General features: G+C 39.0%; 2 protein-coding genes across 9 annotated transcripts in view; both read right to left on the reverse strand.

Moving 5' to 3' along the window:
* Positions 1 to 613: 613 nt before the first annotated feature.
* ccdc74a (coiled-coil domain containing 74A) lies at positions 614 to 6,390 on the reverse strand. 2 transcript variants are annotated; one of them, XM_084745917.1, is made up of 7 exons: positions 5,804 to 6,390; positions 4,660 to 4,707; positions 4,022 to 4,139; positions 1,956 to 2,148; positions 1,738 to 1,838; positions 1,573 to 1,632; positions 614 to 1,422 (listed from the first exon to the last, which is right to left on the reverse strand). In XM_084745917.1, the coding sequence occupies exons 1-7, from the start codon at positions 6,099 to 6,101 to the stop codon at positions 1,296 to 1,298; spliced, it is 945 nt and encodes a 314-aa protein (XP_084602043.1). In that variant the 5' UTR covers positions 6,102 to 6,390; the 3' UTR covers positions 614 to 1,295. The 2 variants fall into 2 exon arrangements, with proteins under 2 accessions (XP_084602043.1, XP_084602042.1); XM_084745916.1 differs by having other exon boundaries at positions 1,956 to 2,151.
* A 994-nt stretch (positions 6,391 to 7,384) lies between these two features.
* ulk1b (unc-51 like autophagy activating kinase 1) overlaps positions 7,385 to 15,965 on the reverse strand; it is a 33,746-nt gene continuing 25,165 nt past the window's right edge. For all 7 annotated transcript variants that reach the window (XM_084745369.1, XM_084745364.1, XM_084745365.1 and 4 more), the window contains exons 22-27: positions 15,513 to 15,697; positions 14,937 to 15,121; positions 13,347 to 13,465; positions 13,101 to 13,258; positions 12,626 to 12,761; positions 7,385 to 11,995 (exon numbers count right to left, since the gene is read on the reverse strand). In XM_084745369.1, the coding sequence (XP_084601495.1) occupies positions 11,940 to 11,995; positions 12,626 to 12,761; positions 13,101 to 13,258; positions 13,347 to 13,465; positions 14,937 to 15,121; positions 15,513 to 15,697 (839 nt within the window). In that variant the 3' untranslated portion in view covers positions 7,385 to 11,939. The remainder of the gene's footprint in view (positions 11,996 to 12,625; positions 12,762 to 13,100; positions 13,259 to 13,346; positions 13,466 to 14,936; positions 15,122 to 15,512; positions 15,698 to 15,965) is intronic.

The raw sequence follows: 15,965 nt of genomic DNA on the forward strand, positions 1-15,965 counted from the left end.
CATTTTGTCTCTTCTTGTAGAAGATGAACCACAGCAACAACCTAAACAAAGTTGTGTGAGATCTGAATAACATAATGTATCATAACAATTTTATTTAGAGCACATATCAGAACAGAAGTTATAAAAAGACCTCAGAGACACGAGCAAACACCCACTTCCTTTCTTCCTCATCTTTCAGTTCAATATGTCTTCTGTTTACAATTTTTAACACTTCCTCTTAGTTTTAGCAAAAAGTCTACACAAGTTTAAACTTTTGGAACCAGCCTAATATTGGCAACCATAATGTTGCCTTTCAAATAAACAAAATGATGAATACCTCAATTTTTTAATGCTGAACAATCTGCATTAGTAATCACAGTTATATATTGTAAGGTCTGACAAGTCTAATGTTGAAACAACCACTGAAAGATGGTTTCACTTTCATCTTTGACAGTACATTATTACAATAAAACTCATAAATGTTGTGTCGTAATGTGATTTAAAACAGACAGCATCACACACATGAAATAGTATGTTGTACACATTCTTTGCTTGCTAAAAGAAACAGTCTGTGACAAGAGGCACCAGCCTGAAAGGGGAAAAAAAAACAAAAATACACAAGGACAGTGACATTTTGTGTTAATAAAGTTTTATTGTTATTGTGTTTAATTGTACAGTAGGTGCATTGCTGGCAACACGTAGCCAGTTAAAGCCTGACACTGCTTCTTACAATGTAAAATACAAACCAATACAAAACATGCTTGGAAAAATAATCATCTGTAGCATTAACTGTGTGTGTTTCTAGAGACTTAACTTTGGTTGTTTGCACACTTTAAAATTATCTCTCTCTCTCTATATATATATATATATACATATATATATATGTGTGTGTATATAAGCAAGTCCATCATATGTTTTACAGAATTACAAGCAATGTGGAGCAAAAACTAAATTAAAATTAGCAGCCAGTGTTAGGGAATAATAATAAAATATTATGGAAAAATGGTAAAAATTAAATAAATGTATCATTCTTTGTGCAAAGTAAGATTTGAGACATTCTTTCCCCTTCCTCTTGTGTGCAACATCAAAGGTTTTGAAGTTACAGACCTTCATTCTGAGTACATTTCTGTACCCATTATAGCCATCTTTTAGAAACATCAATTCACAGGACATCAATAATTTATATAGATATCCATAACTGAGAACTTATTCCATAGAACATTACTCAGTTTTTGTGACTATGGTTTTTCAGAGCAGTCGTGATTAGCCACAGTCCTGAGGTGAATGTTGCTGACGCTGTGATAGTTTTGATCTTGTCAATGCACTGTTCTTTTGAAGCGGTCTCTCTGCACAGCGCGGGTCCTCCTCTGTCTGTCTGCGATAGTGGAGCTGAGGCTCTGTTTGAGGGCTGGGAGGACGACCCCAGACTGAGAGGGTCCAGACCTGAGAAAGGAAACATGTAGATTTAACTGAGCGGGCCAAGATGGCTTCTGAACATGTTTAACTTTGTGAAAAGCCTCTGCGGTGGTTACGAGAGGCAGTAAATGCAAGGTTATGGAGGTTAGAGGCAAAGGGAGAGACAGATTTACATACGTTTTTTCAGGAAATGTTTGAAGACCAAGTTTTGGTAATTTCTTGTCTTCTGAAGACTTGCTGTGAAGTACAAAAAAGAAAAATCCTTACCATAGCAGTACATGTTTTATCATGGATTCTGTATGTTGATGAAGATAAAAATGATAATAATATGAATCACTTTACCGGGTACCATCAACAAGGTAGGCCTTCGTCAGAATGTAGTTTTCTGGGGTGATTTTCTTGCTCAAAACAATATCTCTCAGCAATGCCTTCACACGTACAATCTAAATGACACAGAGTTAGAGAAATGTTCTAAAGTACCTTGAAAGAAATATTTGTAAAGATAATAAAAACCCTGTAATGCAAAAGTTGACTACTGTTATCTGATGATGGCCACTTACTTCCTGAGACTGTAAACTGTTAGCGTTGTAGAGCTGACGAATGATGACCTCACACTCCTGTAGTGTGGGAGCACGTGGTGGATGGGAGGGGCTGGTGTGAATTCGTAGAGGCTGTAATGAGGTGATGAGGCCCCCCTTCACATCTGGGCCATGGTCCTGACTGGCAGATCCCAGAATTTCGCTGCCCTCTCCACTGCTTCTCCCCAGTGGGCAGTGAAATAGTATCAGTTAAAAGTAACACGGTAACTGTTAAAGGAAGCTTTAGTTGTAAATGCTTAGTTGCTACACCTACAGGAACGGATTCATTGGCCTTGATGTATAATATGTCTTTCGTGGACAGGGCTCCAAGGAGTTGTGAACTTGTGTGAAATTAAGTTGCAAAGTAATCCTGATTAACAACAAGAATTTCACTACAGGCACACTTGTTGACTGTACCTACATGTGTGGCTTAAACAGCTATACAAAAATAGTATACTTTGCATCTAAAAAATACAACAGTATTTGGGCCATTGTAGGTAAAAAGAAAAAAAGAGCTGTATATAGACAAGCATAGATAACATGGATCAGTCATTCTGTCACTGAAACAGAGGCTACAGTCTGCAGTGTAGTTCACTTCACTCATAAACCACGTAACTGTAAAGTTAGGTTGGTCTCTTCGATGAGACATCTGTATCCTAAATGTGTGGCTTTATTAGACATGAACTATGATGAACTTCAGTGTCCAGATGCTGTCTCTCCTCTTCATCTCCTTGTATTGGGGTATTGGGATCTTACGTAATTATACTGACATGATGTAGATATTGACGTAGTTGAGACATACAAATATCTGGGTGTTGTTCATGATAATAAATTGACTTTTGAACATCATGCTGACTTTACCTTGAAAAGGGTCCCACAAAGACTTTATTACTTGAGAAAAATGAACACCTTTAATGTGTCCACTGACATGATGATGCTCTTTTACAGAAGGAGGGTCAATGCCATACTGGTCTGCCAGGACCACCCACTCTAGAGGCAGTTTGAGCTATTGCCCTCAAGCCACTGTTTAAGGGAACCTGTTCGAAGGACTTAAGACTCCATGTCTCTTTTCAAGTGCTATAGATATGCTCAATATCAACTGGCACCTTGACTGCAGTCCTTGCACTATGCTGGCACATTTTGCACCCCTGTACTTTGGCATTCTTGCATATTTGTATTTCATATAAAATGTCCATTCCCTTGAACTTGTATGTGGTTTTTGTCTACTGTTTTTTATTTATTGTTATTGTTGTTGATGACATTGCCCTTTTATATTGTGTTTTCATGTAAAACCTTGCTGCACCACAAATTTTAACTTTGTCAGATGGGAACACCCAATTAAGCATACAATTATCATGTACAGTATGTTCTTTAAAATAAATTAAGAAATGGTATGGGTGCTTCCATATGTCAGAGGGCTAACAAGTGATCGCACACTGTCAGCATTAAAACCACATGCTCTCTGCTGCTAATACTCACACCAGTTTGTGAACCTGTTGTTTACTTGTATGCTGACACTGTGGTATGCCACTGCATGTGGTGATCAATGTGTCACTACTGTTGTAATTTCACAAGTACATCTCACTTGCCCTTTGCCATAGTATATTATTCAGTATTAGACAGTACGTGTCTGAGCTGTAATGTGTCTGAAATGTACTTAATGTTGCTTAATTCTGTCTCATCTTAAGTACATGCTGTTAGTATGTACATCAACATTTCTTAACCAACATGTTATTTCTCAACAGTGTTTTGTGATAACTTCATTCAGAGCTGGACAATACATTCAGACCTGGACCGTTATACCATGAGGTGAGATATGATACAGCATAAATTAGTGTTTTCTTGGTCTTCATGGCTTTTCTGAGTGGCGTAGAATGAAGGCTGTAATCTGTTTTGCCATCATATCTATGTTACTAATGATTTTCACTCTAAAACTGTTTAGTGTGTGAATATCTTCACCAAAAAAAACCAAAAATCCCTAAAATCTAAATCATACACTACATCAGCAGGTGAAGCACTGAATGTAATGTATATGGATGCAAATTCACCTTAGTGCTTGGTCCTGTGAAGGTCGCATGTCCTGCAGTGGCTCCTCCAGATAGAGTCCCGTACAAGCTTCGCTTCCCTGAGTGGGTGGTCTGGCGCCTCGTCGACTGTGTGTCATTCCTAGAAGAAAGTGCCAAAGATGAAGAAAGTTAGAAATTGTCAGCTGTTGTGCCCTTAATATTATTTGGCAGACTGAGTTTTACCTAATCGTACACCTAATTAGCATGAGATACAAACAGCTATAACATATAACATAGCCTTTATATTACAAGGATGCTTTTGAACTAAAGCTGGGCAATATTGTGAGATGAGAGACATTTGTCAGCTGCCAGAGACCTTATACCAATGTAGCATCCCTTGAATTTTAGCATGCTAAAAGTGTTTATTTTATATATTTATTTGATTTATATATGATAAAAAAGACATAGTGCAATTATTTTGATTGAAATTGCAATTATGAAATGCAATACAATTAGTGTGAATGAACATGTATACCAATATAACAACATAAAATTACATATAGTGACAGAAGATTTTAGCCATATTTACCCACTACTTAAAGTTATCCAAATCCTGCAAAAACAACAGCTAAGCATAGTGGGTAAAACAAAAACAACAGTAGATCAGGATTACATCTTACCTTTTCTACTTGACTTGGGAGGCTCCATTATCAGCTTATACTGCAATTCTGCAACATCCATATTAAGAGAAGTACAGTGTGTGTTAGGGAGGCACATGAGTGGCACAATCTTGAAACACAGTCCCAGCAAACCTCCCATGTTTCCATAGGGGCTTGACTGCTGTGACGGCATGAAGACAGATGACTGGGGAGTCTCCTGATGGGTGCTGAGATGCGGTTATATAGAACCGCATGAGGCCTGTTCAGTAAAGTGACACCGGATCTTTGTCCACCTCCCACTGAGAGACGATCAAAACCCTGGAGTTGCTATGTGACCACCTTGCCTAGATTGAATGTCTCTCTTGTCAGCACCTTATCAGGAGGAGACAGTCACTTAAAATCATTACATAAAGGGTGTTGACAGTAACTCCTTGTAAATGGAAAATAATGATATGAATTTTTAGGTTCTATTAGTTGCTCTTATGGCCCATCTGTTACTTGTCCAAGAAGTAGCCAATTCATTCTTAAACAACATAACAATAAAGTAAGATATTTTACTATCCAAGATTGATTACTAAGTAATCTTTACTGTTTTTCTCCTCAAATTTGAAAAAAATAAATAAACAAAAAAAAAATCTTCTGTGAAGTTTCAGAGAAGCCAAATCATAACACATCATTCAAAATCACTTTAAAACTCACTTAATTTGTTTGGCTTTCTGTTGATCTTATAACTTGATACTGTAAAGATTAGTTGATTAATAGATTTAAAAAAAAATGTTGACAACTATTTTTTTTGTCATTTAATATACTAAATTAAGAGCACTTGGGCTTTGGATAAGCAATCTGAAGACATCACTTTGGGGTCTTGGGACATCGTGATGAGTATTTTTCTTTTTTTTTTTTCTATTATTAAGTGTTGTGATTAAGTGTGAAAATAAGCAAATTAATCTGAAAATAATTGTTAGTTGCAGGTCTTCAATCGTGATAATTTTGTGGCACACCCAGCCTAAACTATTTTATTGATCTCTAATTAAACTGTCGATAAATATTAATCATGTATGTCCCAAATCCCACATTATCACGTCACATATTCAAGTGATAACTTACAAACACGTTCATTCTTTAACATTTATGGGCATTTTCGACCTCACACTTGTGTCTTCACCTTTATTCTCCCGTCTGAGATATTCTATCTCTGCATGCAGGTTCTCCAGGGTTTCCTTGTGTTGTTGCTGAAGGAACTGGATATTCCTCTGCATTGAAGTGATGCGGGGGTCCATGTCGCTGTGACAGGACACCTCTGTTGCTCTCCCCGCTCCCCCGTCCCCTGACGGGACAACAGGCAGCGGCTGCAGGTGGTTGTTTCGGTCCGGTAGACGCTTTGGAGAGGAGGGCTTCCCGAGGCGTCCAACGCGGGTCCAGTGCGGTAAATGCCTCACCGGTGGCAGGTTATAACTTGACATAGCTTTGGTTCAGTCAGCTAACGCAACATTGTAGCTTTATTTGCTAGCTTGACGACTTGTTTCCGCACGACGTTGACTAGCTAGGGAACAAACAAGCACCATTAACGTGGCTAACAGCGCTTCATTTTACTGTTGCATTCCAGTGTGGACAGTTTAACACACATTGTTATCCGACAGCAGCCAATAACCCAGTTAAAAACTATGTTGCTTGTAAACGGCTCAAGTCCCTTCAGTTACTTTCGCACTCATTTGACATGCGCTCCACTCATACACAACGTTGCCGTGACAACAGTTTGCTGCTATATTTCTCCCTAATTCTAGGCTCTCAGGCAAGCTCCATTAAATCCCGCCTTGTTCGTTAGGATTGGCCGCGCTATGGCTTTAACATTTAAACCTAACCGATTGATTGGTGTAGCTTGATAAGGGCGGAGCCAGTACAACGCTGCCTGACAGTCTGACCTGAGGGCATAGGATTTTGTTTTATTTCACCATTTTAGAGAATGCAGTTAGGGCCATATTTCAGTTAAATGTGTTTAAAATAAGCATTTTGCTGGATAGAAAAAAGAAGAGGCCATCTGTAACAAAATACTTTCAGACCTTGTATTTGTATACAAGAATCTTAAAGAAGCCTTCAAGAACAATGGAGGCCAGTTTGATGTCATAGATGTCTTTGACATTATCTCAAAACTCACATAGTATTGGTAATTATAAGTTTCCCATCTCTGAGTATAAAGCAGCTAAAATTAAGTTAAATAAAATAACAACAACAACAGAAAAAAACTAAACAAAAATAGCAATTCAGTCATGAAAGGGACAAGGGGCAGTATAGACGGGCACAAAAAAACCCAACTCATCTTCATTCCTGTATAATATATAATGCCATTTAAAGAGGGAACTGAAATTAATGGAAACCAGTCATAGAATTTTTGTAAATAACAAGCTGTATTGTTAAGTGCATATGACTTGTGAGGAATCTAAACACTGGTATGTTCCTTTAAATAGACTTAATATAAAGTCCCTTATAGCCAGTTTAAATGGTCTTAACAAGGTGTTTAATCGGCCAGCACAGACAGGAACTCTACTTGCCCCTTTGTACAATATTACATAGCAATGATGACTAATGAGGATAACAATTACTAGTAGTAAAGCCAAGCTGAGTATGGTGAGGTTTATGATGGAGCAGGTTTAGGTGTCTACAATCATAACATCTATAAAAGAAGTTTCTGTTCAAGTAAAACTTGACTCTCCATAGCCATGGTGATATGACTGCATCTTAAGACAAATTACCTTTCCTTTCACTTTATTCATGTTGCAACTCTCAAACAGTAAATGTTACATCACACACAGGGACACTGAGATAGTGTGTCTGTCATAGATATGACAACATTAAAATGCTTTTGCGACAGTAAAGAGACAATATGGAAGATCAGCAGAAGGCCTGTCCTTTGGAAATGTATAGGTGGTGTGGTACTGTTCTTCTCTCCATTCCTGCAGCATCATATACACAGTAACAACAATAACTTAATTTACAATATTTACAACCAAATACAGAATTAGTAAAGTGAAAACACAAAATGAAAACATTCAGGTATGTTCTTATCAAACATACAAAAAGAATAACCTAAATCAAAGACAGATCTATAAGGGGAGCGCAGATAGCAGAATCATCATGAAGGTTACACTTCATTTTATGTGACACCTGGAGCTCGTGGGGAGTCAGGAGTAGCAGAGTGGATACCTCTGCCACCATACTCTAATTATTTCAACTGCTGCACAAATGACCTTCATGGCGCTTTTAACTAGATAATTGTCATTAAGATGGCCGATCGCAATGATTGTGGCAAACAATAAAAAGTGACACATGCATTGGTTTTATAAAGGTCAACAGAACAGCATGTGTAAGAGACAGAGCCTGTGAATGAGTTGATATAAGGAATGTACACTCAAACAAACATTATAAACACACTACGAAAATTTCAGAAAAAGTTGTCTGACAAAATACAAAAGGCCACAAAGCAAATACACATAATGTATATTTAGAGAAATCTTCAACTTTCCTCCATTCTGTTGTGCTGACAGTGCTACTATATTGGCTTCATAATCTCAGCGTAAACTATCTTCAGCCCATCAACATCTTATTCCTATATATGCACTTAGTCACTATCTTAATTAACTTAAAAAGGCAGAAGAAAGTACAAGTCTGGGGGAAAAAAAGTAGTATCGGGCCTAGTGGTGGTGGGTTTCACCGGTCAGATGTTTCAGGGGATGCTTTAGTTTAATTTTTTAAAGTGGGATCATACACTCTCAGAAATAAAGGCTCTTCCTGAAAGGCTGAGTTTCTACCCAGAACCATTTGCTTCTAAAGAACCCTTTTTGGAAGAAAGGGTTGATCAAGGGTTCTCTGAAAGACTTCAAGGGTTTCATTAATCAAAGGTTATTCAATGCATGGGAGTTAAAAGATCCTCACCCTCAAATATAACCATCTTTCAAATTGTATTTTTCAGTGTAGATGTATCTGGAATCCCCTTAACCAATTCATGTTACTTGTGTTCTGTGTTTTGTCTCATCTGTAAAATATAATTTGGTTCTTTTAAGAGTCCTGAAACTCTTCGAATACAGAGGGGATTTTGATAGAACCTCCATAAATGGGTTCTACATGGAACCCTCAGAAGGTGGAAAGGATCCTGATAGAACCCCTAACAAGGTCTATTCCACTAACATGGATCTAGCCCCATTCCAGTTCAATGACCTAATTTTGGACTGTTCCACCAACATGGAACCAGTCCCATTCTGGTTCATACACCTAATTTGGACCAAAATGGGCCATTTCTACAAAAAACAAACTGGTTTGGAACCCAAAGGTTGGTTCCCAGCTAGAACGACAAAACATCTCACGTTTTGCTTGGGAACCAAAGTCATTCACTCATTTTCTGTAACCGCTTATTCCCGAAGGGTAATGGGGGGCTGGAGCCTATCCCAGCTGACACTGGGCGAGAGGCGGGGTACACCCTGGACAAGTCACCATTTCATCGCAGGGCTGACACACAGAGACAGACAACCACTCACACCTATGGGCAATTTAGAGTCACCAATTAACCTAGCATGTGTGTCTTTGGACTGTGGGAGGAAGCCGAAGAACCCAGAGAGAACCCACACAGACACAAGGAGAACATGCAAACTCCCTGCCCCAGCCAGCTGGGGGACTTGACCTCAGGACCTTCTTGCTGTGAGGCAGCAGTGCTAACCACTGCACCACCATGCCGCCTGGGGAACCAAAGTCTGTGTGTCATATTCTATGGGTCGTGGTGCATTGTGCAACGCCCTTTGTTGATGACATCTTTGATTACAGTGGTTCCACTCAAAACTGGTGGAACGGTGGGCTGGTTCATGAGATAGCACCAAGGTTTCAAGAATCATGAACTGAACTGATTAGAGAACCAGAGCTATTTTGGTGGAAAAGGGCTTTGGGTGGATTCTAGGAATATAAATGGGTTTTTGGTAGAACTCCCTGGGTGGGGTCTTGCCAAGAACCAAAGAGGGTTCTTCTATAGAGGCTAGCCAGAGAAGAACCTATGGTTCTAGTTAGTGCCTTTATTTCTAAGAGTCAACTATATCCACACTAGTCAGAATTAAATTATTCACATCTTGTTACAGAGCAACGTCGCTAGTTATGTATGAGCAAATGTCACTGTCCATTAATACATCAAGCATCACTTCACACATGCATGCATGCACACTAACTTCTCTCTGAAAGCAACCAAAGTAGTTGACCATCTCCATTCCCATTGGCCCGCAAATTAAGGGAGTAAAGGTTGTTGGGATGTATGGCTAAGGTCACTATCAACAATTCACAAACATTTCAGGTAAAATACACATTTTCAACTCGCACTCCAAATCAACAGAACACTTCAAAATCAAACACACTGACTACTCTGAATTAGAACACAACACAACCAACATAAATCATTTCTTTCAGTGTAAAGCATTTTTTCTTGTCCTTTTTCTTCTTCAAGAAATCTTTCTAAGGTTTCATAGCTTATACCATCTCGTGTCAACATTCTTACATCTAACATACGTCACCTTTCAACAGGAACTATAATACAACTGCAATAAAAGTAAATAAAAGTATGTAAGTAGAAACCTCTAAATAAGCAAATCTGTCTAGGTTATCTACAAAAACTGAACATGTTTAGCATGTTCCACTCCAGATCGTTCTCTACAGTACTTCAACAGTGCAAAAACATTCAGACGTTAGCCCCAGGATGAGTCTAAGTTAGACTTGTCAAACACCTGGCTAATATTAACGCCGTTTCTCTCCTGTCAGCCTGACATTCAAATTTGTTTACACTTGCTTTGCTCCGACATGATTGATTGATAACATACAAACAGACAGAATATGGAATCATGTGAGTAAATGACCAGCAACAGCAGCACCTAAGCTTATGTATACCTGAAGAAAACATCCCAGGTTATTGCAGCATCTTTAAAGAGATAGTTTGGATTATTCAAAGTAGGGTTGTATGAGGTACTTATCCGTAGTATGTATATTAGCTGCAGTAGATGCTAGTTTACACACCTCCAGTTTGGAGGTGTGTAAACACCTCCAGTTTAGAGGTGTGTAAACACCTCCAGTTTGGAGGTGTGTAAACAGTTTTTAAGTGGCTAAAATATGTTTTTACTGCTGACCCTCTCCACAGCAGTACATTGCTTAGCTTCCATGCTGGTACTCCTCTCTGCACTAAACTGGGGGTGTACTGACCAGCATCTACTCCAGGTAATAATAAAATAACTTTTGAGTACCTCATACCACCCCACTTCAAATAATCTGAATTATCCCTTTAATGTGATTGTGATCAGGGATGCTAACAGATCAATTTCTGTCACTCTTCAATTAAAAGCTATATTTTGCATTCAGGAGGTGCTTTACTATCTGCCTCCATTTCAAAAGAAAAAAAAAATCCCAATTGTTTTGATGACAGGACATGGTCTTTGAAACTTAAGCAAGAATAGAATCAACAAAGTGTCCAAACCAGCATAGTTACCTACAGTGAACCTAAATTAAAACCTGACACAAAAGCAAAGCTACATTTTTTAAAAATAATTTTTGGCAACAGTTTTGTAATTTTGTTTTGTCCAGCCACCAAGTGCAGAATAGCTATTTATATTTCCCTTCAGCAAGCATGTAAGAATTAGTTTAAAAACTGAAATATCAGCAAACAAGGTGGTATAAGATAAACATACATTTGATGAAAATGATACTTGGCCATTGCTGGTCTTCATCAGCAAACTTCCTGACTGTACAGCAGATACTGTACGTTCTCTCCAGCTATTGATCTTGGTAAAAGATAACATTTTATCTATAGAGTTTCCTATTGCAAATGTGTAGCATGAATATTTGCCCAAGAGAACGCTATCTGTTTATGTTAAGTACTGTATGTGGGTATTTGACTACTTGGCAATAATTGCTCCTGCATATGTTAGGCCTAGTGAAGGGAAGCTTCCTCTTGGCAAAAAAAAATACCATATTCAGATGCAGGAGCAAAGTCCTCTCACATGGACGAGAGCACAGACATTCTTTCACAGCAAAGTGCTTCATTTCCAACACTGGTATGAGTTTAGTGTTGGGAAAGTCACTGCCACTGTCCAAAAAACTTGAGATGAATGGCAAGCCATTTAGAGAAGAGCACAAACCCCAGAGTTTCAGTGAAAACTTGTGGTTTTCTTGTGAAAATGAAAGCATTTCTAAGTAAAATTTGTGACGTGGGTGCAGATTTGGTTTGTTGGTAATGTGCAGATGACTGACATCATATCCACACTCTGAGAAGCAGCATAGCACTCTCAAACACAGAGTCCTGACTGCAAAGCTGTGAGGCGGCGTTCGATGCACTCCTTACCTGCAGACACAAAGAGAAAGGGAAAGAAAAAAGAAAACAGTGCGTGGATTGGACAAGTCATGACTATACTATTAAAATAGTTTGCCGCCGGGTGTTACGGGTTCTAGTCCAAAGATATGGGGGTTAATTCTGATTTGTCTGTATGCATCAGCACTGTGATAAACTGGCTATCTGCCCAGGATGGAAATTCACATGACAAATTGTTTTTAAAGGGATAGTTCGGGTTATTTGATGTGGGGTTGCATGAGGTACAGTACTTATGGATAGTCAGTGTATCAGCTACAGTAGATGTCGATCTACACACCCCCAGTTTGGCTCTTAAAAATGGACCACAAAAATAAAAATAATATCCGTTTAAGAGTGCACTATATTTAGAGTATTTTCACCCAATTTAGTTTGCTGTCAGACAGCTTTTTTGGACGGGAAATCAGTGTTATAACCCAAATACTGCTATCTCTGTTAATTTGTGTTATTGTGTGACATCAGCTACACTGACTATGGATAAGTACCTTGTACAACCCCACATCAAATAATCCGATCTGGCCCTCATGATGATATAATCATGAAAGCATTGCAAAAACTATAGAGATCCCCCTTCTTTTTGTGAGATGAGCTGGCAGACACACTTACATTTGCTAACACTGAGGATATCATCCTGTTCAGTGAGCAGCAGAGACAAGCCTTCCATCAGCAGCAGAGCCTTATGGTAACGCAGGGCTGATGCTTCCCCCTGATGGAACATCTCGTCCAGTGCAGCAGCCTGAACCTGAGAGGACACCAGGATGCTCAAGTTAATACATTAGTCTTGATTTGAATATCTATATTACACAATAAGCTTCAGCTCCACTGTTTCCTTGTTCTGTGTATTGCTCTTTCCTGAGAAAATATACAAATACAATGAACTGTTAACATAACACTTAAAATTAACATCCAATTAGTTGAGTGACTTTACAATATTCCTGTAACCATAAATCATTAATATGACAGCAAATGCTTGAATTATTTGCTCACAGACAGTATCTGAGTGATAAAGTTCTTGTCCGCTGGTGAGTAACGCTTGTCTCCTTTTCTGCTTTCCAACTGTCTAATTATTCCTCTGGCTTACCATCTGCACAGTGTGGCTGAACAGCAGCCGCTCAGCTGTGATGGAGGTGATTTGGTCCATTAGACGATGCTTTCTCGAAAAGAAGCGCTCCAGGCGGGTGCTAAGTGAGCGGCAGGATGCCACACTGGTCTTGTACAGCTCATTCAGCCTCCTCACGACTGTGCATGGACAAAAAAAAAAAAAAATAATATACATATGAGACACCTTGACAAGACCCTTCACTTGACAAAATGAAATGGCTCATACCTTGTTTTACTGTAGCAGATGGGTAGAGTTTGCCCTGTTTGACACTGTCCATGGCTGTGTGTAAGGCAGTGGACAGGAGTTCTGCAGTCTTAAGGTAGAGAACCAGCTGTTCTGCATGACTGAGGAGATAAGCACACACAGGGGATGCTGGTGTTCAATTGTGAAAGTTACTGAAATATCTGTATGACACATCTGTATAGTGGATGTATGAGCAATTAGGCCTATGCTCTGTATAGTGTTTTTTCTGAGCACCAGCCTCTTTTTTTTTTCTATTGTTCCCAATGAAGAGAGATATAGTCGCTTCTTTTCTTTTTAGAGTGCTCAACCTTTTTTGAGCAGTTGCTGTGAGTACCTCTACTTGAAAATCTCAACTAGCCTTTTCAGAAAAGTGCTGGTGTTGACACTGAAGCTTTTTACAGGCAACCAATCATATATTAGCTGGGAACTTTAGCTGGGGACTCCAGTTACCAAGAAAATGGAGGAGAAGCTTGTTCTGTCCATGTCTGTATATTTGTCAGACAGAATCTATCATAAGAGAGAAACAGAGGCCCATCTATGGGGACAGATCAGCCAGACACTGAACATTAATGGTGAATGTTGTGCTTTTATCACCCTACACATTGAAACTTGAGACCACTTTTCAGACCCTCTTAGCAACCTTATTTCTAAAAAGCAACAAGCAACAAGTTTGGCAACTATCTGCCATATTTAAATAGTTCATTTGATCTTCTCCCTCCATTTTGTGGGTGTTTGTTTTTTTGCTTTTTTTTATACTTCAAATATATGATTATTTGGCAAAAGATTTCAATGTCTACCTTGGATATGACTTACAGTGATAACATCTGGCAACTTTTACCACCTTTTAGAACCAGTGTAACACCGATCCTGATCAGATTTCAATATATAAGTGGTATAAATGTAATCAGGTTAAATCATATCTGGGTACAATTTGAATACAAGATACATTTTAATGCAAGGTGCAAAGGGGGTGTCTGTTAACATAGTTAATGTAAATTGTAATGTCAAACACGTGTCACGTCTTTTTCTCTGCACTGCATCAAACCAGTCACACACAATCCCACGTGAGAAAACATGAATCCAACTGCTGGTCTAGACCAAACTCTTTCCCATTAAACAACACGCTCCCTATTACTAAACTCATCTGTAGTTTGCATTCTAAAATGTTACAGTTAGCAAGGCCCGATAACTAATTCTCTACACTCCCATTTCTACTCATTTTATTTATTTTTAATGTATTTATGTCGGCATGTCTTTGTTTTCTCTGGTGCAAAAATACATTCAAGCCTGTGATATACCAAGCAGCAGAAATGTCGACGTGTTTCAGTCAATACTCCTAAACAGGCTCTACAAATCTGCTACTTGCAACATGAAAGCCTGAATTGACACTTTTCTTTGCTAATTCATCCATTACAAAACTTGTTTTGTCCCTAAGGTTAGTTCTCAATTTCTCACCAAACATTGTGCACACAGAGGCAGGGGATCCACACTGAAATAATTTTCTATCAAAGCTGTATAAACAGCATCACTGCCATCAACAAAGACTTATAACCACAGCTGATATGTCCTTACCTCCACTCTCGGCTTAGAGAGCTTATCTGATCTGCTACCAGGCTCTGCTGCTGAAGGAGGGAGGGATGAGACATGTCCCCCAGGTCCCCCATCACCGCCACCCCACGGGCTCCAGCCACCTCCATCAGACAGCGGGCAAAATCCAATGTGAAACGCAGGCTTTGCACAGTGTCTGTATGCTCCTGCTGTACTCCAACAGAGACAGAAGGTAATTTAGTGACAGAATTTTAAAGAGAGGATACCAGAATGTGATTCTTCATTCAGTGCACATTAACAGGAGATAAGTTATTTCAGGGCATTTCATTATTCCACTTTCAGATTCCACCTTAGGCTATTTTTCCTCAATGACTTGAGCTTAAGACACTTGAACTACACTTATGCACTCTTTTTCTATTTTTCTCACCATCCAAACTCTCTAGAGGGACTCATCACTTCAAGATTGTGTGAGATTGAGCCTGACTGATGTACACAACAAAAGGAGTCGTTGCAGCATACATAAATAGAGTAAACAGGAGCCAACAGATGATTCCATTTTGTCACATCTTTCCAGAGCTGTATATAAAACCTGCGTCTCACCTCCATGAGCGTCTCCTCAGGCAGCTCGGGAGCCTCAAAGGTTACAGGTCCGCCCATGTTGGCTGTGATAGGATCACTGAAGCTGTAGCGAGGACTAGACGAAGCCTCAAAGCCATCCAGATACGTGGCTGTCTGTGGGTAGCGGCTCGTGTAGGAGCCTGCAGGGCTGACTGACGTGAATGAGCCTGCAGTAGTCAGAAAAAGGGATGGAGAGAAGATTCTGACAAACACTTACTTTCTTTAATACAACTGCAACTCCAAAAGAGTTGTGATGCTGTGTAAAACATACATACAAACAGAATGCAGTGATTTTCAGGGCTGAAAATGTTTCATTTTTCTGTTTATTTTATTTAAGAAGGGAGAGTGTACACCGATTAAGATGAGCACTCAAGTCCATCATGTAAATGTGCCACATCAATATAATAAATCTATTAAATATTTGTCATCAAATGC

Source organism: Lutjanus erythropterus, chromosome 20 (genome assembly GCF_056507025.1).
Source record: "Lutjanus erythropterus isolate fLutEry1 chromosome 20, fLutEry1.hap2, whole genome shotgun sequence".
NCBI lineage: Eukaryota > Metazoa > Chordata > Actinopteri > Lutjaniformes > Lutjanidae > Lutjanus > Lutjanus erythropterus.